General features: G+C 39.2%; 2 protein-coding genes across 3 annotated transcripts in view; one reads left to right on the top strand and one right to left on the bottom strand.

Annotated features, from left to right (window-relative positions):
* mtor (mechanistic target of rapamycin kinase) overlaps positions 1-23,773 on the top strand; it is a 342,907-nt gene that overhangs the window by 127,824 nt on the left and 191,310 nt on the right. The gene's annotated exons all lie outside the window — the stretch shown is intronic.
* Positions 10,340-22,787, bottom strand: angptl7 (angiopoietin-like 7). Its single transcript, XM_038821834.1, has 5 exons — positions 22,061-22,787; positions 15,199-15,299; positions 13,734-13,928; positions 13,326-13,524; positions 10,340-12,855 (listed from the first exon to the last, which is right to left on the bottom strand). Exons 1-5 carry the CDS (start codon positions 22,440-22,442, stop codon positions 12,686-12,688), a joined length of 1,047 nt encoding a protein of 348 aa, XP_038677762.1. The 5' UTR covers positions 22,443-22,787; the 3' UTR covers positions 10,340-12,685.

Genomic DNA, 23,773 nt, shown 5'->3' with positions numbered 1-23,773 from the left:
AGAATATATTCTGATGATTTCTTGTGTTTGCTTCTGAAAATGTGCTGCTTAACATTGTTGGAATTTTTTTTCTGTTTCGAACCCAGCTTGGGTCAATGTCTGTGCGGGGTCTGCATGTTCTCCCTGTGTGTGCGTGGGTTTCCTCCGGGTGCTCCGGTTTCCTCCCACAGTCCAAAGATGTGCAGGTTAGGTGGATTGGTCATTCTAAATTGCCCTTAGTGTTCAAAAAGGTTAGGTGGGGTTACTGGGATAAAGGGAATGGGGTGGAGGTGTGGGGCTCAGGTAGGGTGCTCTTTCCAAGGATCAGTGCAGGCTCGATGGGTCAAATGGCCTCCTTCTGCACTGTAAATACTATGATTCTATGATTAAAGTGCATGGTGAACACCCTCTATTTAAATTCTGTTCCCAACAGCCCAGACTGGATTACATTATTGAAAGTGCATTTGAACTCTGGCAAAGGCATAACTGGCTGCCAGTAAATTTAGCACTTGAGTGATAATGGAGCTTTGATTCATATCATCATAATGGAAGTATAATGGGAATGAATGTTTAAATGAGAAATCATTCAAAAGTTACTATTAATCTAACATGAAATGTGAAGCTTTGGAACACTGGTGGCATCTGCTACATTCCTAAACTAATAAAGTGGAAATATGGTTTCAATAAGGCACCTGATTCACCTCTTGAGAAGTCAATGTAACTTTCTAAAGATTTTCATTTGGGCATCCTGTTTGATTTCATGGAAGTCATTTTAGTCCATAAATATGGAAGTTTACTTTGAGTCATGCTGTCCATTTCTTTAAGAGCTGTTAGCAGTCCAGGTTTAAAGAGTTCTGCTCTATAAACTGGTTGGCTGTCATTTGAAGTTTTGCTCGTATACTTCATTGAAAATTGTATTTCAGTACGAGAAAAATGCTTGTCTAGTCTCATTTGGAGCTCCATATAATGACCTGGTATCAACATACAGTAATATTTAACAAGAGTGATCAAATGGGTAATTTTTGTTAAAAGGAATCTTGTAACCGTATAGTTCTCCTGGCTGAATCTCCCCTTACTTGGGCCGATTTTGAGAGCTAGAAGCAACATACTAATATCATTAATGTTAAAGCAGGTTCTGACAGGTACAAAAACTACTGTCAAAAATGTCAGTTCCAATAAGTTAATTAGATGTTAACAGCTACTTTGAAGCTTTATTGTATTTTCTTTAATTTGTTTAACAACCTCATTTTAAATGGGGAAAATGCATTCATTATTAAATAAAAGGTTATAAAATGGTCTAATACTAAATTGTTTTTGCTGGTAGCTCCAAAGGATAGGCTCCCCGTTTTTCCTCGGGTGAGTATCTCAGACCTGTGATCATTCCGGTACATAGTTTGTGTGCATCTTCCCCAGCCATTTAGAAATATATGATGATCAGAAAGCAAAGTTGTGAATTGTGACTTAAAAGGCAATAGTGGATGTGATTATTTTCTGTTTCCTGTGGTACTGGGGAACACGCTCTAGCACCAGGGCAACTTTGGACCCCAAAGGATAGACACAAGGTCGGGGGGCTATTGTATTCTGGCTTGATGGGTGGGAAACCCACAAGATCGGGTGGAAGAATAGTTTATACCCTGCCAAATATTACTCTTAATTGACTTGGGTTTGAGATTTCCTGACAGGTTGGTTAGGATAAAATTTCCCTCCGAGTTCAACATTATAAATACACAAACAGGATGCGAAATGATACCCTCGTATCTTTGTTCACTTTATTTGACATGAAACATTTTTGGTTTCTTGCTCAATTATTTACTTAAAACTGCAACTGTGGTGTTTAACAGCGTTTGTTTCCTGTGTTATAGATAGATGTTTAAGATTCCGAGGAAAAAACAAAAAATATTTTCTCCCAGCTCTTGTATCCAAAGCTAAAACATGTGTAACCATGCATTGAATGAACATGACTTTGTGAATCTCTATGAATTTGTCAGAACAGTTGAAGCCTGAGATAAAAATTCCAATTTGTGACAATGTATTGCACATTTGTCAGCACCAATAAAAAGATGGGTCCATATTTTAGGTACAGACAATGTTTGTCAGAATTGGATCGCGTAAGAGAAGTGAATCTCTTCGTAAGAATAATGCAAAGAGTTGTAACAGTTCTGACATAATTGCAAAATTGTTCTGTGCTGTATTTCTCTATCAAAGGTGGAATGGACTATGAAAAAGTCTGATTGTACCTGATACCAAGATAACAAAGTTCTTGATCAGTCTCACTTGTAATAAACCATTAACTTATGACCCAGATAACTAAATTGTATTTGTACATTTTCACCTGGACAAATTTCCTATCAATCTAATGAAGGAAAATTGCTTTTAAGCATCCCTGCCTTTTTGCTTTGGTTTTCTGTTAGACAATGGGAGAATTTGAGTCCTACTTTGCTTGATCTGCAAATTGCAATTATGTATTACCATACATCTTTAAACCCAAAATACTTCAACCTTCCTCATCTTAATTTTCCTTTTCCTCAGTATTGAACTTTTGCTTTCAGACTGAATAGTTGAAGACTGTCCAAGATTCATGAGCTCTGGTAATTGTCTTCCAGCACCCCCACCCCCTCTACTCCTCCACCCTCCAGAAACAACTTATCAAAAACCATAATATATATCTCATGTCTTGCACTGTGCCCCATTCACCATGTCTCCCACCCCACCCACCCCAATCTTGACAGTCTACATTGGCTCCAAGTCCCTTTACCTTCAAACTCTACTCTCTCCATTGTAGTCCTTCTGCGTACTATGGGTCCTTTTGTAACACGTGTTATGGACAAGGGGTTTTATTTAAACAGCCCTGATTTCTCCCCTCATCACATAAAGGTGTTCTTGATTTGCCCCTTTATAAGCGGTGGCATATTTCCCAACCCCTCACTTTTGGGGTGATCCAATTCTCTATTTATAACCCTGTAGCAAATTCAAGATAGGATCTAAAAGGGTAACTTTATGAGCACACACTCAAAGGCAAGGGGAGGATAGCAACATGGCCTCCTTTTCATTCATACAATAAAGGTGGGAAAGAGAAAAGTAAAGGGAAAGACCACAGACAATATAATAATGTGATATGATTCCTACTTCTCCACTTTGGTTTGGGCAATATTCCTTTGTCTGGACTAATGTTTCAACTATGAGTAATTTCAAAAAAGGTTTCAGAGTCCTTTGTCCTGGTCTGACAGGTAGTCTGGGGCTGGCTTAGAAATGTAATGAACGTTGACCAATTCCCTTGGACTTGATCTTTGCATTCAGAAGTGCATCTTTAGAGTTAATGAGGTGTCCGCCCTTCTGAATTCCAGAAATATTCCTTTTGTTTGAGTCATGGCCAGTCTGGGTTTCAATCATTTAAAGCTTATGTTTCAAAAAAATAAATTGAGATTAGTCCTGATGCTATACAATATATATATATATATATATACATATATTTTAAATAAAAAATATTGAAGTCCTTGACCCCCTGACATCTGTTAAACTGTATTAACTGCCTTATTTCTCTGTAGGACTTTTGCTGAATTTTCTTTTGGAATAAATTAAGACATTTCTTTGTGTGTTTTGGTATTCCTTTAATGAAGATAAGTACTGGATTCTGCATGATTTATTGGAGCACAGTTGTATTGCAGCATTTCAATTTGCTGTAGGAGCATATTATATAATTTTATTCACAAAAAATACTTAATTATTTAAGCCTGAAAGTCAGCCTATTTAACAGTGTTAATGCAAACCAGAGTAAGTGGACTGAAATGCTATTGCAATAAAGAGGCTTTGAAAAAATCATTCCCATTCAAATAATGGCAACTGTTAATACTTCAGCAATGATGAAACAATGTGAAAATGGTAATAAACGGTCAACAGGGCTTTTGTCGACGAGCGGGATTAAGCGAGATTAATAATTTAGCTGACATTGAGGGGGAAAATGATTATTTTGTTTAGCTGGTTAAGGTCTGTTTTACTTGAAATTGAGACTTTACTGAAATAAAATCTTTGTAATGTGAGATTGCATACCAGACGGTAGTCTCTGGGTGATTATTGTTCAATGGGTGTAAGTAGCATAACAGTCATTTAAAATACTTGTTTTTTTCCTTCCAGACTGAGTTGAATAGTTGAAGACTTAGCTCTTTGTAAATTTCATAATGTGCCAAAAATCATTTCAGATTCGATCAAAATTACAGTTGACGCAATCTTTTCAGAGCTTCGCTGTGAGAGGTTTTACCATTATAATTTATAACTTTCATGCTCAAATGTTGCATGCCGTCTAAATTTCTTCACTATGACCCTGTGTTATGTGAATTAAACAGTACGCCACAATGTTATGATACTGGAGCAAAATCATTGGTTCAGATTTTGGAGACAGTGATGAAGTGAAGGCACTTGCTGCTGACCTTAAAGCTGCTCTCAAGATCATAGAATCCCTATAGTGTAGAAGGAGGCTTTTGGACATACGAGTCTGCACTGATCCTTTGAAAGAGCATCCTACCTAGGCCCACTCCCCCACATTATTCCAGTAACCCCACCTAACCGTTTGAGAACGAAGGGCAATCTTGGTTTCCACCGGCCTCATGCACAGGAACCCACCCTCGTCAATAGCACTAATCCCCATATCGTTGATCCGTACAATCGCCACCGGTGCCACGGTCTAACAGGCGCACCCATGCCACAAACTTCGACCCAAACCCAAACCTTCCCCTGACCTCAAACAGGTACCGCCACTCCATCCAGTCTCCGCATCCATGGACATCACTCCTCCGCTTCTGGGCTCTCGACTGGGTCATGATCACATTTCACAGCCTCCTTATATTAAAGCTGCCTGCCTTTTTCGAAACCTGTTTGATCCTCCGCAATCACGCCCCGGGACAAACCTTCCATCCTTCCCTCCACTAACTTAGCCAACCCTTTCACATCTGTATTTAACAGCGATATGGGCCTATACGACCCACATTCTAATAGTTTCTTCCCTTCGTTGGTATCAACGTCATTATTGCCTGCGTCTCTCCGGCAGCTCCCCCTTCCCCAGTGCCTTATTAAATGTCACTAAGAGATGTGGTGCTAGGTCCTGTCGCAAACTCCTTATAGAATTCCACGGGGTAACCATCGGGCCCCGGGGCCTTCCCTGACTTCAGACCCCTTATACTGTCCAATACCTCCCTCAGTCCCACGGGCTCCTCTAGCACCCGACTCTTCTCTTCCTCCAACTGTGGAAACTCCAGTTCAACTAAACCCTTGACATGTCCCCCTCTTCATCCCCCAGGGCTGCCCTATACAGCTCCTTATAATAATCCCTAAACGCCTCATTTATCTTCCCTGGCTCAGCCACCACCTCTCCTGCCTCCGTCCGTATCTTCAATATTTCCCTGGATGCGGCCTGACCCCATAGCTGATGTGCAACATCGACTTGGCCTTCTCCCCATATTTGTACTGCATCCCCCTTTGCCCTAGGCAGCTGTCCTACCGCTCACCCCGTCGTCAACCTATCAAATTGCCCCTGCAAATTTTTTCTCCTCACCAATCTCTCTATGGGTGCCCTTAAGTACTCTCTATCTATCTCAACTATCTTGTTGAATAAAGCTCATATTCCTCCCTCCTTTATCTATCCCCATGTGCCTTGAATGAGATAATCTCCCTTCGGAGCTTGGGTGGCAACAGTGGTTTGCACTGCTGCCTATGTGCGCTGAGGACCCAGGTTTGATCCTGGCCCCGGGTCACTGTCCGTGTGGAGTTTGCACATTCTTCCCATGTCTATGTGGACCACACCCCCCCCCCCCCCCCCCCCCAAACACACGCACACACAACCCACAGATATGCAGGTTAGGTGGACTAGCCACGTTAAACTTGCACCTTAATTGAAAAAAATATTTGGGTACTCTAAAAAAATTTTAAACTCCCCTCGGAGCACCGCTTTTAGGTGCTTCCCAAACGTGGCCGCCAACACTTTCCCGTTTTAGTTCAATTCTACATAATTTTTATTCACAGCCTGCACTTTATCACAAAACTCTCTTTCTGCCAACATCCCTGAATCAAGTCTTCACCGCGGGCTCTGCTCCCATCCTGATCTAGCAGAATCTCAGCCAGTGGGACGCATGGTCAGAGATTACTATCCCCACATATTCTGCCCCCAACACCACCTCCCGGCTCACCACAAGAAAGTCGATTCTTGAATACACCCTATAAACATGTGAGGAAAAAGGAATACTCCCTTCCCCCTGGTTTCTTGAAGCGTCACGAATCCACCATACCCATCTTTTCCATAAACCCACCCAGCTTCTTTGCCATACGTATCCTATCCATTGACCTGGGGCTCGATCTATCTATCCTCGGCTCTAGGACACCATTGAAACCTCCTCCCACAATCAACCTGTGCGTGGCCAAGTCCCGGATCGCTGACAGCAACCCCCTCATAAAATCTACATCGTCCGAAATCGGTGCATGCATATTCACCATACCACTGCCGCCCCTGCCAAATCTCCACAAATCTCACACTCGGGTCGCTCAGTTCCTTCGTGCTCGCAGCCCCGTTTTGTTGCTAATCCAAATGGCCACCCCCCGCCACTTTGAATTAAACCTCTAGTGGAAAACCTGACCGATCTATCCCTTTATTAGCCTAACCTGGTCCTTCACGCGGAGGTGCGTCTCCTGCAGACAGACCACCGTCACTTTTAAACTCCAGAGGTGTGCAAAGACCCGAGATCTTTTCACCGGTCCATTGAGCCCTCGCACGTTCCATGTTATCAGACTTACTGGGGCTTGCGCCTCCATCCCCTCTACCATCTGCCATCCTCTCCTTTCGGCTCTACCCCCGTTAACGTCATCTTACACCTGGCCCATCCACGATGGCCCTTTTATCTGCCCTTGACCAAGTTTCCTCTCCAACCTCGCTGCGTTGCATCTCCTCATTTCCGCCCCTTCTTCCCCCCCCCCCCCCCCCCCCCCCCCATCCACAGCCATCTCAGTCGGCCTTCTCCCCCACCTAATTTCCGTTTACAAGCATTACCTGCCAGTGTGGCAACTTCTGCCCAACGGCTCCTCTTACTAACCCTCTGCTCTCTCCCACCCTCTCTTCTCTGTTTTGTGAAGAAGGCTTCTCGCGGACTGTACCTTCCCCAACCCAAAAAAAGACTAATTCCAAGCCACAGGTTACCTCTCCCAAAGGCGAACATAAAGAAAAAACACAGCCACAAGTATCAGGAGGATAAAGGCCATCAACTGTTCCTTCTGGCGCTTTGCTACTTGCACTGACCCTTCCCCCTCCGCTATCTTTCCCCTAGCTGCTGCGCCATTGGTCTCTTCCAACTCCTTGATCAGGTCCTTCACCACCTTCTGCAGGGTTTGGTAACCTGCAGACATGCCACACCCGGGTGGGGGGGACTTCTCCTCCGACCTTCAGTTACACTTTTTCGTCGAAGTTACATCCGATTCCAGTAAAAAGAGCTCTTTTGTACACCTTCAAGCAGGGGCTGTGCTGTGTGCGACCACTCACACCATGGCCGCCGCTGGAAGTCCTTCCTGTTTCCTTCACCTCTGGACTATCCATTGCTCATGTACAGAAAGCCAGTCTCTTTCCCTTATTTGTTCATAAAATGTTTAATGTTTTATTTAAAAACTTCAAAAATCATACCAAAGTATGGTGTTATGTACCCAAGATTCTTAGTTGGCAGAAACAAAACAAACTATTATTTGAAGCATGCTGTGTATATAAGGAGAAACTTGTTCTAAGTCAAAGGTAGACTTGTACAATAAAATGAAGTTGCGTATAACTGGAAATGATATTGCCATTGCACACTGTACATATTTTAAACATTACACAGTAAGCTGAAAAACCTTAGATGAATTCCTATTCATTTAAACAATGTGCTATAATCAACTTCAGAACTGTTTCTCACTAAAAGCTTTACTTTCTTGAAAGCAAATAAAAGTACATGTCTCAAAATGATGAGTATTTAAGAAAATTAACCCTTATGAACTGACTAATATTGATAGTTTAGCCCAGAATTGAGTCGAGAAATATTTGCAGCACGTTGCAAGTAAATACCTAAGGCAAGTGAGCAAATAGCTAAATATGAACTGTTTTATTAAAATATGCCGCAAACCAAGCCAAAGAATAGACATTTTCCACAAAGAATCTTAAGAATTATACATTTGCAATCAAGCTACTTGCATTTACAGCCATTCATATACTTTGTGTAATTAGAAACAAAGTAACTGAGAATATTTTATAAGTATTACAGTGATTCCATTTTCCTTCACCAAAGTAATTCATCATGATATGCATTAGCCAAAATTTTATAACTTATGTTGCATGCTGAGAGCTCGGAATATTACGAAAGGTGTGATATATATATTCCAAAATAAATATAATTCTTAGCTTTATTTAATAGTAATTTTCTCTGGGGGGAAAAAAAAGTAGTTATTTTTTTAAAAAGCAACATTCTCCCCCCCCCCCCCCCCCCCCCCCCTCCCCACTCAAAGATTGTTGATTCTTTTGTGAGTTCTATTCTAAACTGTTTGGCTCACTCCCCTTTACCACACCTACATGGTCATTATTTTCAGATATAAGCCTTGGCACAGTGTATCAGATGAGTTGAATTATCTATGAAGTTGTTGTTAGATCTTGAAAGTTCTCAATACTGCTTCACTGCTCCATTCTTCAGTGAATTAATCATATGCAAATAATTTTATGACATAATAGATAAAATCTGACGGTGTTTTTATATACTGTAGATAACGTGGACCAAAAATAGATTTATTTTTAAAGTAACATCTGCAATCAAGGGATGCATCATTGTTGCCCCTGAAGAATAATTAAGTGGGTTATGCATTTGAGAAGAGGAAAACTGTCCAAGGTGTAGGATTTAGTAATTGTCAACCCTCCTGGATTGCCAGATTAACCTTCTTTGAAACGTTATATTGGATTTTGTTGTAATGTGTAAATAGCAAATGAAAATGGCTAAATTCCCTTTACTGCTCAACTCTCACAGCGCTGCTAAACCTGTGCGTAATAGTTTCATGTGAGTCTTTCCTATCTTCAATCAGTTTGTTACTCCTTCTCCCTCCAACCCTTTTTTAAAAATTGTTTAGAGCGAGAAGCTTGGGAAATTTTTTTTCAGAATGCGTGAAGATTTCTTGACAATGGGGAAAATGTGGATACTTTTCTCTGGTAGGGTAAGCAATGCACTGGTTTCCACTTAACATGACATTGTAATTTAAAAGTCTGCAGTAACGTTGAGCATGTTCCAGACCCTTATTTCTCATTAGAGTTCATAAAATGTTGCATTTTTATTAAAGGTTTGTCATCATTCCAATCTCTGCTGTCGGAGGGAATTTGATACAATTAACTGGCAAACTCACATTACTTTCAGAAATACCTCCAGCATCACCCTTTTTAAAGAGACACATTTTCAAGCAATTTTATGTAATAGTCCTTTGTTTTTATAAAGGTTGCTATAGAATCATTACATCAGAATACAATAAGCTGTGCTTTGGAGTGACCCACTGCTGTGTGCCAGTATTTCTGGAATTCAGTAGATCACATAACATCAAATTAATTTGTGGCTGTCTGCGCAATAGGACTGAGGTATTTGGGGTGCAAGTTTAATACAATCAGTCGCAATATATAACTATGAGCAAGCTTTATGATGTTTTCTTGTGGTAAGTGCTTAATCTCCATTGTGGCTTTTTAAAAATTTATAATCTTTATTGTCACAAGTAGGCTTACATTAACACTGCAGTGAAGTTACTATGAAAAGCCCCTAGTCGCCACATTCTGCCGCCTGTTCGGGTACACAGGGGCTGGTTTAGCTCACAAGGCTAAATCGCTGGCTTTTAAAGCAGGCCAGCAGCACGGTTCGATTCCCGTACCAGCCTCCCTGGACAGGCGCCGGAATGTGGCGACTAGGGGCTTTTCACAGTAACTTCATTGAAGCCTACTCGTGACAATAAGTGATTTTCATTTCATTTAATTTCACAGAGGGAGAATTCAGAATGTTCAATTCGCCTAACAGGTGGGAGGAAACCCACGCAGACACAGGGAGAACATGCAGACTCCGTACATACAGTGACCCAAGCCGGTAATTGAACCTGGGACACTAGAGCTGTGAAACAACGGTGCTACCCACTGTGCTACTTTGCTGCCCAATTAGAGTACCCAATTATATTTTTCCAATTAAGTGCCAATTTAGTGTGGCCAATCCACCGAACTCGTACATCTTTGGGTTGTGGGCGTGAAACCCGCAGACACAGAGAACATGCAAACTCCACACACAGTAATCGAGGGCCGGGATCGAACCCTCGTCCTCGACGCCATAGGCAACAGTGCGAACCACTGTGCCGCCCACTCCATTGTAGGTTTTAAATATTTTTATAATGTAATATTCCATATTAGAAAAGAAATTTGAATAATACAAAAGTATACTATTTAATTGTGTATTATTTAAAGTACAAAATGTTTACCTGTTAAGTATTGCTAAGATTTTGCCAAGAAAGCACAACAAATCCTTGTTAATTTCTATTAAACTGTAATTTACAAACTAGCTGAAAGCTAGTTTGATAACAGTATAAAATAAATTATTTCTCTCCAACCTTTACATAATAACCAGCTCTTCGAATCCTATCTTAAACTAAGAATGAATACTGGCCCCAGTTAAGATTATCTTGTGATGTATCAAGTGTGAATGACCATTTTCCAATTTAGTGCACTTTTTGCAACTAATGGACTAGATTTACCAAAGTGCTGCGGAAGATACAAGTTCACTCAGTTCTAAATGCTCATCTTCCTGTGCATGTAAATACACACTAAACTAGAAGATGAACAAAAGTTGACCACCAGTTTCCAACAAAGTTGAAACTGCCCCAGGAAAACTAACAGCTCACAAACAGTTCAAATTGCAGTACATGAAATGACAATTGGCAGTGTGGCAATTTAGAAGTTAATGGAATATACACAAGTGCTGAATTAATGAGAATTTTTATTGGACAGGTTACCTTTATATCCCTTTATGCACACACACATACACACACAGACACATACACACAGAGACGCACACTTTTTCTGTATATTGTTCTTGAGAAAAACCCTATGGGAGCAACCACCTGGAATACAAAGTCTTACGAGTAGTGTTCCCAGTCTTCCTGCTGCAATTTCCACCAGTTGATTCCAAGCGATATGCAATTCTAGTGGCATCGTAAGTAACTGACGGTGAACCTTGTGCTTGAGCCACACTCAAATTTGGTTGGGCAGTGGGAGAAAAAAGGAAAGTGCTGAACAGGGTTAAATGTCCTATCCTTGTTTTAGGAAATCTGGATTTCTGGGTCTGGTGTGTTCTGGATGCTGTTGTCTAACATCTGTCAAAAGTCCTTGAGGCTGAAGAAGAGTCCACAGCTGTAAGCCTGCAGTTTCACTCTCACTTCCAACCCAATTTCTCCTCTGAGATCTTACTAGGGCTTTGGTCTAATCTCGGCTATTTTAATGACATGTCCCCCTAAATTTGGGCCCACCTTAGTCCATGAAGGCACATTTTGACTGAGCTGCACCTGTTCATTCTCTAAATACTGGTATTCTTACAAAAATCATGCCCCTTAACTTACTGCCATTTTGGTGCTACAATGATTCTGGATATGAATCTCCAAATGCACTTTTAATTAAGTAAAATGCACCATCAGTTTAACCCTGTCCTGGTTTTAAATCTCGACATTGAGAACTACAGTGGCAGGAGTTAAGTAAAGCCAACAAATATGTTCAACCAGAGTATTTCCACCTTGCCTCAATGACGCAACTGCAGACTGGTTTGAAGATGATAAAACACCACATAAGTCAACAGCCAGGTTTCCCATATTAAATCTACTTTCAAAGAAAATAAAGTGTTTTTAGAAATGGAATTTATTTTGTTCCATGTAACTTATTTAGGGAAAACACTAAATAAACATTTCGGTGACTGGAACTCTGAACATAACCCACTCAGTTGCCCCAAGCTTGATGCAAGAAAAAAAAAGGAATAAGAAATACCTGATTGATTCTCATCCCACCGAATAATAACTTGTATTGATAAAGCATTTTTACCCTAGTGAAACATTCCATCAAGTTCTGTCACTTCAGTCCCTCTTTCTAAGCAATCGAATTATATTAAAGATCTATGGTGCTAGTGGGGGAAACTACTTTTCTCACCACTGATTCACAACTGAGAAAAGCTGCAAGTTGACATATATGCATACACTTTTGTGTTGGGGAGAGGCAGGTTATATTTTTGCACATTTTCTTGCTGTGCATTATGGACAATATACCATAATAACTTTGATTTCTCCCAGTTAGAGTGCGCTCCCTAATTCTTATATTTGTTTTCTTTTTTTGATCGTGAAATTAACTTTCATTTAATTCCATTGAAGACCACAATGACATTTCTGCCATGCTATTTCAAAAAAATGTACTTATGAATTTCTTTATATGTACATTTTTAAAACCTGTCAGGGTGGCTAGTATTTTTCACTTAATTTTGTAATGTTTAACATTATTTTCAGACATGTAATTGTGTAAGTGGTTAGCAGAGAGATAAAAGCAGAAGAAAGGAGCTTCCCAAAGTTTTGCATCGAAAAGTCCTTCAATCCACAGTTCTGCTCTAAGAAAATGCCGTAATAACTGTTAAGTTTTTCATGTACAAAGTTACAAAAATTATCGTGTTCAAGGTTTGAAACTTTGTGGGCGAATCTTCATTTCGACTTGTTTCAGTGAGTAACTTGAGCCATGCCAGCCATACCATGTGATGCCATCAGAATTTTGGGTATGATGCCCTTGACGATAGTAAACTCCATTCAGATTGGAATCTGTGCAGCAGTTGTACCAGTAGCCACCTGCAGTCAAAGGGATGAAGAGTTATTGTATGAATTGTTAATATCATTTCTTGGGGGTTAAATATGCAGGGGGGAGGGGGGGGTTGGTGAGGCAGTAGATAAAGGATAGGAGCAGTAACTTCAAGAAAGTGAATGGTATTTTTCAGTATTGTATTTTGTCAAACTTGGTGGTTCACAGCGGTCTTTTCTCGACCCATGCACATTTTGTAGTGTCAGTTTCTTTGTAATGTATTCATAGCATCTACTAAATATGGAGAAATCCGGCAATATATATTTACAGTTTTCATAGAATACCTTTGTCCAGTGTAATGAATTGCCTGCAAATTTCATGGAAACTTATGGGTTGCAATATGTAACTTAACAGTTCTTTAGTATGGCATTGTAAAAAATGAATTCTAGTTTAAGTGTCATGACCCAATCCAGTGAACAAATACATCTGGTTTTCTTTTTGTTTACCTATTGGCCCTTACCTTTGCGGAAATGTACACAGTTGTCCACACACTTGTCGTTGTCTTTGTCCTTTGTGCTGAAGGCAGTGTTGTTGTGGTATCTGAGTGAGTCCCGTCCAGCTGTCCCGTTGTAATTTCCAATGATTAATTTGTAGCTATTCAATTCATTGTTTATTGAAAAGTAGTTGTATTCTGCATAACGAGTATGCCCTTCCCAGTCCTGTTGTTATAGAGGGCAAGTCATTAAACAGTTCACTGACATTGACATATACTGTTGCCAGCAATAGTTCGCTTTAAGTTTACATCTTAAATTTAAAAATAAATCTTAATAATACTGGTCCTGCTGTTTCTAATTCTGTTCATTAAATATTTCATTGCAAATAAAATCATAACTTTGGTAAAATATGTAAATGGGAATTCTAATGTTACCTCCATGTCTATCCTGAGTATACTTGGCTGCCTAGTTAATCGGAAAATGTGTTCATTTCCCAACCAGAAGTCTCCACGGATGTTGCCAAATCCTCGCTTGTACTGTTTCCAATCACGGTTGAAAGAGCTAAGGCCAGCTTTGCGTCGTTGTATAACAGTCCAGCCACCACCTCCAGTTTCCATGTCACAGTACACCTGAAACAGTCCAAATAATTATTTAACAAGGCATGAGGCCTAATCTTGAATGCCAAAGTATTTAGCTAGCTTTTCATTCTTTGATGGTAAGATTTGGAGCCACATTCAGTAGTCCAAGCTAGAGTCCGTGTACTTGCAATGGTATTAAAACCTCAAATTGTTTTGATGCATGAGAATTAAAAGAAAAATTTCCTAGTGACCAAGTCCAACAAATACATAATGTATTATAATTATATATTCGCGGTTGAGAAAGAAAATAGTTTAAATATTTTTAAAAAGAAATTTAAGAGTACCCAATTATTTTTTCCAGTTCACGGGCAATTTAGCATGGCCAATCCACCTACCCTGCACATGAGTTCTGGGGGTAAGACCCACGCAGACACCGGGAGAATGTGCAAACTCCGTACAGGACCAGGGGCCGGGATTGAACCCGGGTCCTAGGTGTTGTGAGGCAGCAATGCTAATCACTGCGTCACCGTGCTAGTTTCAATATTTAATTGTTTTCACCCTCCATAGCTCAGTTTATTCTTTAGCCCCATCATAGCACATTTTCATCAAAATATAAGTGAAGAACCAACTGCAAAAGCTGGAAATCAGAAACAGAAGATACTAGAAAAAGTCAAAAACATATCATCAATTGTAAAAATAAGATGAGATGGTAATGTTTCAAGTGAAATCCAAAATTACAATATTAATTTGATTGTTTCCTTTACTGATGCTAACACAAATTTCCAGTGTCTTGTATTTTATTTTTACTAAAAATACATTGATTTCATGGATTCCTACTACTATTGATCAGTTGGATTAAAAAAAAAAAGGCCATTGCAATTTTTAACTTGCTCACAGCTTTTGAGTCTAATTCCATTAATAGTGGCAGAGAAGGGAATGAATGGAAGTTTCTCACTTGGCAGTGAATATCATAAATTAACATGGACTTGGGAAAAGACCTCTCAAAGTGGAATAAAATATTAATGACTAAAGGGCAGGCTCTGTTGTTGCTCATATGCAGCTACAGTAATGCATGGATTTTAAACTCTGGGATTCTGAAGCATGGCAGTACATATTCGCAACTCCAATAAAATTCAGAAGATTTTAAACCAAATTCATTGTTTGTCAAGATCACAGTAATATAAGGAGATAATATTTTAGTCATCACTGAACAATTCTTACACCAAAGTGACATTCGCAAATTAGAAATAATGTAATTTGAGTGGCAGTAAAGCACGTTCAAAAGGTAACAAAACTAAAGAAAATTTATTTCAAAAGGCACCTCTAGTTCTGGAGTTCCCAGGAACTCATCTGCAGGTAGCTTGTACACTCCAGTTATTCGATAATTCTTCCGGTACAGCGATGTGCAGTCATAAGTAGCATCTGCAGACAAAAGATTAAATATTGCGTTACTGCATATATGTAAACAACTTGGGCTGACTAGCCTCTTTTTGTGCCGTAGTTTTTCTATGGTTCTACTATCCCAGAATCCTTGAGTTTTAAATCAAGCCATTACTGCACTACAGCTACATGAGCAGTAATGAACAGTGGCCTTCTTTCTTGTCATATCTATAAATATTTTTTTCCCCCGCTTTGAGATTCTTTCCCAAATTAGAATAGTAATTGAAACCGACATTGATGTTAGGTACTCACACTCAAGCAGGAAAATTCCATTTATTCTCTTCCCTGCCGTTGCCCATGAAGCTAGATTGAATAGCTACATACTCCCGACCAGTAAGAAAGGATTGAAACGAGTTAAGAATTCATATTATGATGGTTTATTTATCTTTATGATTTGTTAGCTGTGGGAATCTTGGCAAATGCAGTATATTGAAGTATTTTATATATTGTTCCCATGTAGATTTTCTATCCAGTCAATTGGCATTGTTATCGTCAAATTGTAGGTTTGTGTTTTCCTTCAATCTTTCTGAATTGAGCTATTTAGGCTATAATAAACTCTCTACCACTTTTCCCTTGTAGAACTGGTGGGCCATCGTGTGAGTCCCAAAGCCTAATAATTCTCTGCAGGGTAGTTCCCTCTTGAATATTAGTGGTCTTCACAGTCTACCCAAGGACAATTTGATCTGTACATTCACCACCCTCTGTATTAGTTAAATATAAAATGTACGTTCACCTTGTCCCTTCTGATTTAGGTCCATATATTACTCTTTATTCAACATACCTGAAACACTCCCTGCCATGCTTTGCTCACATTTCCTTTTTGCTGCTGTTTTGAGTTAGGAAAATAACTTTTTCTCAGATGTTTACATTTGAAGAAATGTAGATTTGGTCAAATTTGAGTGACTTGAGTTAAATATTGTTTTCTACTTTCAAAACACAAGAAATCAGTGAGCATACCTGACCCTGTTGATGGAGACTGTCCAACCATGCCAAATTTATAACATTTGTTAACTGCAGCAAATTAGTTTTTTAATCTTTACTAACCCAGGAGCTGTAGAAGTCCAGGTTAGCCCCAATTATCAGCTATTTACTTGCTTCTGGATGTGAAGACAGTGCAAACCCAACCAACATCACCCGTAAGCACCTCTAATAAACCCATTTTAATTTGTGTCGACATTGTTTTTGATGTAACTGATGCATTAAAGATCTCTGATGATTTTAAACTTAATTTTGTGAAGATTGTGAGAGCTAGGTTTTACCGACAGCATATGTCGATGCTTTCTAAAATAAAGTTCAAGAGGATGGAAATTTTCATTATTCTGACACCGTTGAAAGTAGTTTTTCAAGCGTGGGTTTGGGTAATGTGTTGCATCAGGTGAGTGCATTACTGAGTTCTACAGTTCCAAGATGTAAAGCTTTCTGAAGATAAATCAAATAGTTTCTGCAAAGTATTGTTTATTTGAACTGTTCCCAAAAGAATGGTGCAGTGAACAAAATTGTGGCATATCAGATGTCCAGAATCTCAGATTTTTTAAAGCACATAAGGAGGCCTTTTGGCCCATCGTGTATGCACTGGCTCTCTGAATGAACAATTTAATTAGTGCCATTCTCCCACTTTCTTCTCATAACTCAGCACATTCCTCCTTTGCAAAAAACTGTCTAATTCCCTTTTGAATGCCTCAATTGAACCTGCCTCCATCATACTGTCAGTACTTCCCAGACCTTAACTCTAAGAACCAATTCAAGTGAAAGTGCAGGGCCAGGTTGTTCAGTGGAAGTTTTGATTAAATAGAAGCAAATGTCATAGATCAGGAAGAGAAAAAGGGCAAATACGTTATTTATAGCTTCACGTAATTCTAAGAAAGGTTGGATAGAGAGTCCTAGTGTCACCACAGCAGGCAGATATTGGAAACCCAGAAAGAAAAATGCAACAAGGGAAGCTTTCCATGCTCAAATAATATTATTTTGGCCCAGCATGTTCTTGACACTAATTATAACAAATTACTTTTATCTGTGATTATTGCCAATGCTGAAATGGCTGATTTGAACTTGGGTATCAACTGAGCTACTGCAGTTGGCTTTTGGACTCCTGGGTTAGAGAGGGCAAACATCAGCTAAGATTCCTGTTTGGCATCAGGATCAGGCTCAATTGTGATGACTTCTCTGGCCAACAAGACACTTGATAATTTCTATGATTCTTGTATGAAATATGGGTGCTTGGGCCAGGTGCTGAAGATCTACTAGTGAAAGTGGGACTACATCCTCATAAGGGCAGTTCCTGTGGCAAAGAAAATTAAAACATAATTTTCAAGTCATTGAAACCTTTTAGGATGGCTTTTCAGTTATAAAATAATAGCTTGACTGGAGGTAATTATATATTTATCCCATTGTTGTATTGTTTCTGGCTGCATTGCCATGGAGATGGATTTTGATTTTCACTGGCCGCAACATAATCAAGGCCCTTTTTGTTTTGAATTCAAGCAGTCTCTTGTATTTTCATATGATAAATGTAGTTGAAAGGAACTAAAGCGTATGTCTTGTAGAAGGTAGTATTAGTTAGGTGACAACTGAATTGTGCTCCGTGTATGAACTTGTGTTTACATAGCTGACGTTCTTGCCTGTTGAGTAACTGGAGCATTCTACGCGTGGTCCACAGAATGCGGTATTAATTCTAATTTGAAGCTGATGTATTTCAATAAGATGTGGAATTTGGTGTATTGCGTTTTATGTCATTGGAAATGTCTTGAGTTTTATCTGGGGGTGGGGGGGGGGGGAATATATAGTTTGGTTGTTGTTCTCCACAACCCCCCTCCCCCCAAAATAGCTTTTTCAGTATAAAGTAACAGAAAGTCCTTTGAGAACTTGCAAAGTTCAATCAGCAGCTGGATGTTTCTCGAGGCAATTTTCATGGATTATTACATGCTATGATCAGTCTGGAGTCATATGGTTTAACAAATCCTGTAGTGATTTATTTAGACACCTTGATTGCATCTTAATGAAAACAGTATCTAAGTCTTGTGGGTAGCTGGGCCTTTTTGCCTTTCATAATATTCACAATTTCTCCATTGTTCCTTTTGCATCAATAGTTTCTTTTTATAATTATAACTACGGCTTGAGATGTGGGAATCAAATTACATAGAACATATTTTATTCAGGTCTGTATGGACCAAGAAATGTGTTTGTTTTAGTACTGTAAACCTACATTGATTGAAACTTGATGTCAGCAAAATTGAATTCTACTCCCTCTAAAGGTCAATTTGATGGCCCCATTTTTCATATCCTTAAATAAGCGTCTTTTTAAGTTTTATTTTTGTCTCCTGTTTTTCTCATTTTCCACTGGAGCCCATCTCCTGCTGATTATGAATCCAGAGCTGATGAGCAACCTTCTCTGCCCTAATCAAGTGACCATACTTAGCACTGCTGCCTCACAGCACCAGGTGCAATTCTGGCCTTGGGTGACTGTCTGTGTGGAGTATGCACATTTTCCTTGTGTCTGTGTGGGTTTCCTCCAGGTGCTCTGGTTTCCTCCCACAGTCCAAAGATGTGCAGATCCGGTGGATTGGCCATGCTAAATTCGAGTGTCCAAAGGTGAGGTGGGGTCTCTAGGATGGTGAGAGAATGTGCCTAGGTAGGGTGATCTTTTAAAGGGTCAGGGTAAACTCGATGGGCCAAATGGCCTCCTCCTGCACTGTACGGATTCTGTGATTCTACTTCATGAGTGAAGCTGGACAGTAAGACCTGTTGGCAGGATCTTCAATGACCAGCTATGTCATCGATGAGCCTGTCCCCGACTTTAGCAAAATAGTTTTTAATTGCCTTTAATAGAATTATTTTGTAACTTCAGGTTTCTGCCATCTGTATCCCAAGAGTGTGGTCTATTGGATGTTACAATTTGCAGAATATAAAGTATAAATTGTGATGGTTACACTTTTAAAGTGTCTTCTCTTTTTTGATTTGCTCATTGTAGCATTCTGTGCCTTAATATTGATATGCAGCTTCAGAACAACCAGATATCATGTCAGTTTTCCAGACCAGTACTGGTTGAAAATAACACCGATACAGAGCAATATTGTCCTAAGCAATTATTTGTGCCATTTTCAAAAATAAATTGCCAAATGGCTAAGTAGCTTTGACAATAAAGTAAGATTATGTGTTAGATTGATTAAATATTTTAAAGATTGAATTTGATGTGGTTACACTTAAGTTACTTTTGCAATTCAATGACTTATTTAAGAGAAACACATGTGTCATTTTCTATACAACAAAGTACCACATGCAACAATGGGATGAATGACTATTAGTTCATTTTGGTGATATTGGTTGAGGGAAAATGTTGGCCAGTACTTAAACAAACTTCCTGCTTTGGAAGAAGTGCCGTGGGATCTTTTGCATCCGCCTGAACAGATGGATGGAAACTCGCTTTAACATCTCACTTGATAAATGACACCCATGACAGTGCAGAATTATGCGGTAATGCATGAATGTGTCAGCCTTGTCTTGGAGTTGGGTTTGGATCTGCAACTGTCTGACTGAGGCAAGAGCACTATTATTGACTCAAGCTGATAGTTCCATACTAATTTATTGCAGTCACTGAGACAATTGGATTTTCAACCGTGATAGCCCGAGTGTGGCACTTTAAGGAACCAATAACAACATAAACTTGTGAAAATGTGGATCAATAAATGCTGTTAGGTTAAGTCATCGCTTTTAGTGGACAGAATTGATAGGGATCAATCTTGAACTCTGGGCTTCCGTATTTCATAACAGAGCCTAGTATATCAATAGAAAATGGACTCCCACCGTAGAATGTAAAAGGGGAGGTAGTCACTGGATTTGTTTTTTCAAAATCTGAACAAAAATCCAATAAATAGTAAGAGTACCTTACTGATTCCCTTTCTCACTGCTATTGAGTTTAGGTAATGTGGGAAGTGGGACCCCCTCATGCATGGTTTCTGATTATGACTGAATAGCAAAGGTATGCCATGTGGTCTGCTTCATCAGCAGGTGAGAATTTAAGACTGCTGAGGTTTCTTGTCTGATTTGACGAGGTGTCTGATAGAATCATATGAAACACGCACTCAGGCTCTCTGAATGGAATGTGAGTTCTTTCCGTGACTCCAGCTACGTGATGCAAATGTGAGCTGCAAGTGATCTGTTGAAACTGCAGCTGTACAGGACAAGAACTAGCAGGCATGGATTTCTATTTTGAGACTGGAAGTAGAGAGAACACCTCTGCTAGATGGCGTTGAAATTTTTCACAATCACCTCTCAAAGCTGTGAGAATATATTCTGCCTTGGAAGAATTCCTAGTGAATGAATGGAAAAGATGGATCTTGACCATTAGCTTCAATACAATCTTGATTCACCAGTTACATTATGTATTTTGTTAAAGACACTTGGATCATATCTTACCACTTCTTCCCAGCCCCCGCCTCTCCTTTACAAATATAGCAGAGTTGGGGGGAAGCAAGGCTTGCTGTGTAACTTTAAATTGAGATTCCACATAAATTCAGTCATGATATTAAAATGTGATTAAAAATTAATTATTTCTTCATGACAGTTTCATATGAGGAGACGGTTTATCCTGTAAAAATACAGCACTGATAAAAGATTAAAAGAACAAACTTAAATGTTGGTCGTCCCTTTGTGTCCACACTATTGCAGTTGATCAAAAAAATCTTGTAATTTTGAAATTTTTTTAAAAATGTGATTATTGCAGCTTTCAAGTGCATTATGTGGTAACATTTTTTTGAGATTTCTGAAATGTTGCTGTCTGTTTAGATTGGCATTGATATTTTGTGCTGAATCAGACTGTAGTTTGAACATAATAGGACTTTAAAATCAATTTAATCAACTTATTGTTCTAGTTCTACAGTTGCTTTTAATAGCTCCACTTTATGGACCATTTGCTTAAATATAGTGATTTCATAAAGAACACGTTTGAAGAAACAATAGGTTTAGGATATGAAACAAAATCAACATCTTATTGATTCCTTTAACAAGTTAGAAAATTCATTAAAATATACATTCCTTAGTCCTGTTTAGTAGGTCTTTGTGGAAAGAAAAAGCCATTAAATGGAGTCTGATAATCGAGTAATTAAAAGTAAAAATGAAAATGAAAGTGGCCTTAATATCAACAGAAGCATTTTAAAGGTTTTGCCAAACTTAATTGGGGTAAGTGGGTTCAGAGGCACTTACTTTTTTTGGAGAAGGATGATTGTGATTTTCAGTTCAACTATGATGCCTGATTTATTCTTTTTCAACCATTTTCCACATAATTGAGAGTTTTCCAAATTATTTATGAGTTTGAGTGGGATCTCGCTCAAGAAAATTGGGAATACCCAGAGCAGTTTATACAGCTGTGTTTCATTAAGTGGAAATTTGGCTTTCACTTGTCAAACTTTGTTAGATAATGCTCCTGTGAAGTCCTGTGCAATGCTTTACTGTGTTATAGGGGGTCTACAAATACAAGTTGTTGTTCATCATTGATTAATGTTAACTGTATCATCATAATACTGAAATAGTAATGCGAAGGTTTATCTTTCTGCTTAATTTTAGCTAAAAAGAAATACAAGTAATTGTTTTCAAACTGAATGTTTTTTAATACTTCTGCAAATGTCAAACCACCTTTTAAAACTTGCATTTAGCATTTAAATGTTATTGATTGCCTCTGTTTATGCACACAATACCTAATGTTGTGACAAATACATTTAATCACATCTTCCTTCCAATCCTTCCCTTACCTGTTGATATCTGTGTAACTGTTTGGGCTGCCTGAAGCTGAATAATATCTATCCGATTGTTCACTTCAGAGTATTTTCCTTCAGCTTCTGTAATGCGAGATTCAATCTGCCGATAGCCATTTTCCACTTCCATCATCTGCATGACAACGTTTATCCAGTCGGTCTCCTGTTTTCCACTGAGCTCAGTAAGAATGCTGGTCAGGTTGGCCACCTGGATCTTCAGCTCTTTCAGATCATCACAGCAGGTGATGAGCTTCAGAATGTTCACTCCTCCAGCAATTCCCCTTCTCCGAGGTGTTTTCTGAACCCTGCTGCAACCCGGAGGAGTATGGCAGAGCAGCAAAATGAGTGAAAGAAGCCAGAGGGAAATCTTGACTGGCATCTTTTCAAATTAATAAATCTACAAAACTACTATCTTTGGGTTCGAAACACTTCCCACTTTGGATTACTTTTTCGAAACCTTAACTGAACTAGTAATCTATCAGCTATTTTATCAGCTAATTTGTCAGAATATTTTAAAGTTATTTTTAGAAGTTCAGAATAGTTAGAAGGATGTTGTTAAAATATGTTCCTCTTGCACACTTCATCCACTGAATATGGAGGCTTGCTAAGTTGAAGGATTCCTGCAGTGTCCTTTTCAGAAAAAAGTAAGCAGTCTTAAAAACAGCCCAGGCGCAGCATCTTAAATATCAAATGCATCTGTAGTCTGTGCCCCTCCCATTCACTGCACACATGGCAAGCTCCTCCCTCTCCATCAATTAACCTCAGGTGCTGACAGGAATGTGGGCTGGAGCTTTCTTTTGGGAGAAGGATGTCTTTTGTTTAAGGTTTGGTCAACAAAGGACGTCCCAGTCCTGTCAACTTTTCCTGATATCAGATTACCAGGGGAGGAAGACAGCACCAGATTGTGCATTAGTTCCCCTTTTCCTATTGATACATGCTGTGGTGAGTTAAAATACTAATCAAAGCTATCGATACAGTTGGAGAATATCTTGCTCGCAAATGTTCATGTTTCTCTAAGTTGGGTTTCAATTAGTTTTTTAAACATAAAATCTATTATATAGTGTTAGAATGAATATATTTTTGAGAAGTACCCCCACAAGGCAGACAGAATGCCTTGATGTGATTGCCTTAAACTGCATTAAAGTACATGAAACTGACATACTGTTTCACTTATCTCTACTTGTGCAGCTGATATACGTTTCACTGAGGTTAGGCACAACATGTGACTCGTGCTGCAGATGTATCCTTCAGTCTTCAAATGTAATTGGAATCCGAACATACAAAATAGGAGCAGAAGGAGCTCATTCTGCTCCTCAAACCAGCTCCACCATTCATTAAGATCATGGCTGATGGGTATGTGTTTCGCATTCCTATCCCCCGATAACCTTTGAGTCCCTTCCTTAGCAATAATCTATCCATGTCTGCCTTTAAAAATATTCTGTTGCATCACTTCTACTACCTTCTGAGGCAGTGTTACAAAGTTTCTCAAATCTCTGAGAGAAAAGAATTCTCCTCATCTGTGCCGTATAAACATTATAGGGTGACCACCCCCACACCACCCATATTATTAGGATGACCCCTAATTTTAAAACAGTTTTGGATCACCCACAAGTGGAAACATTCTTTTCATGTCCACCTTGCCAAGAGCATTCAGGACCTTATCAAGTCACCCCTCACTCTTCTAATCTCCAGTGGAAACCAGCGTAGCAT

Source organism: Scyliorhinus canicula, chromosome 16 (genome assembly GCF_902713615.1).
Source record: "Scyliorhinus canicula chromosome 16, sScyCan1.1, whole genome shotgun sequence".
NCBI lineage: Eukaryota > Metazoa > Chordata > Chondrichthyes > Carcharhiniformes > Scyliorhinidae > Scyliorhinus > Scyliorhinus canicula.
Note: the sequence above shows the minus strand (reverse complement) of the source record. Positions and strands in the feature narration are given on the sequence as shown.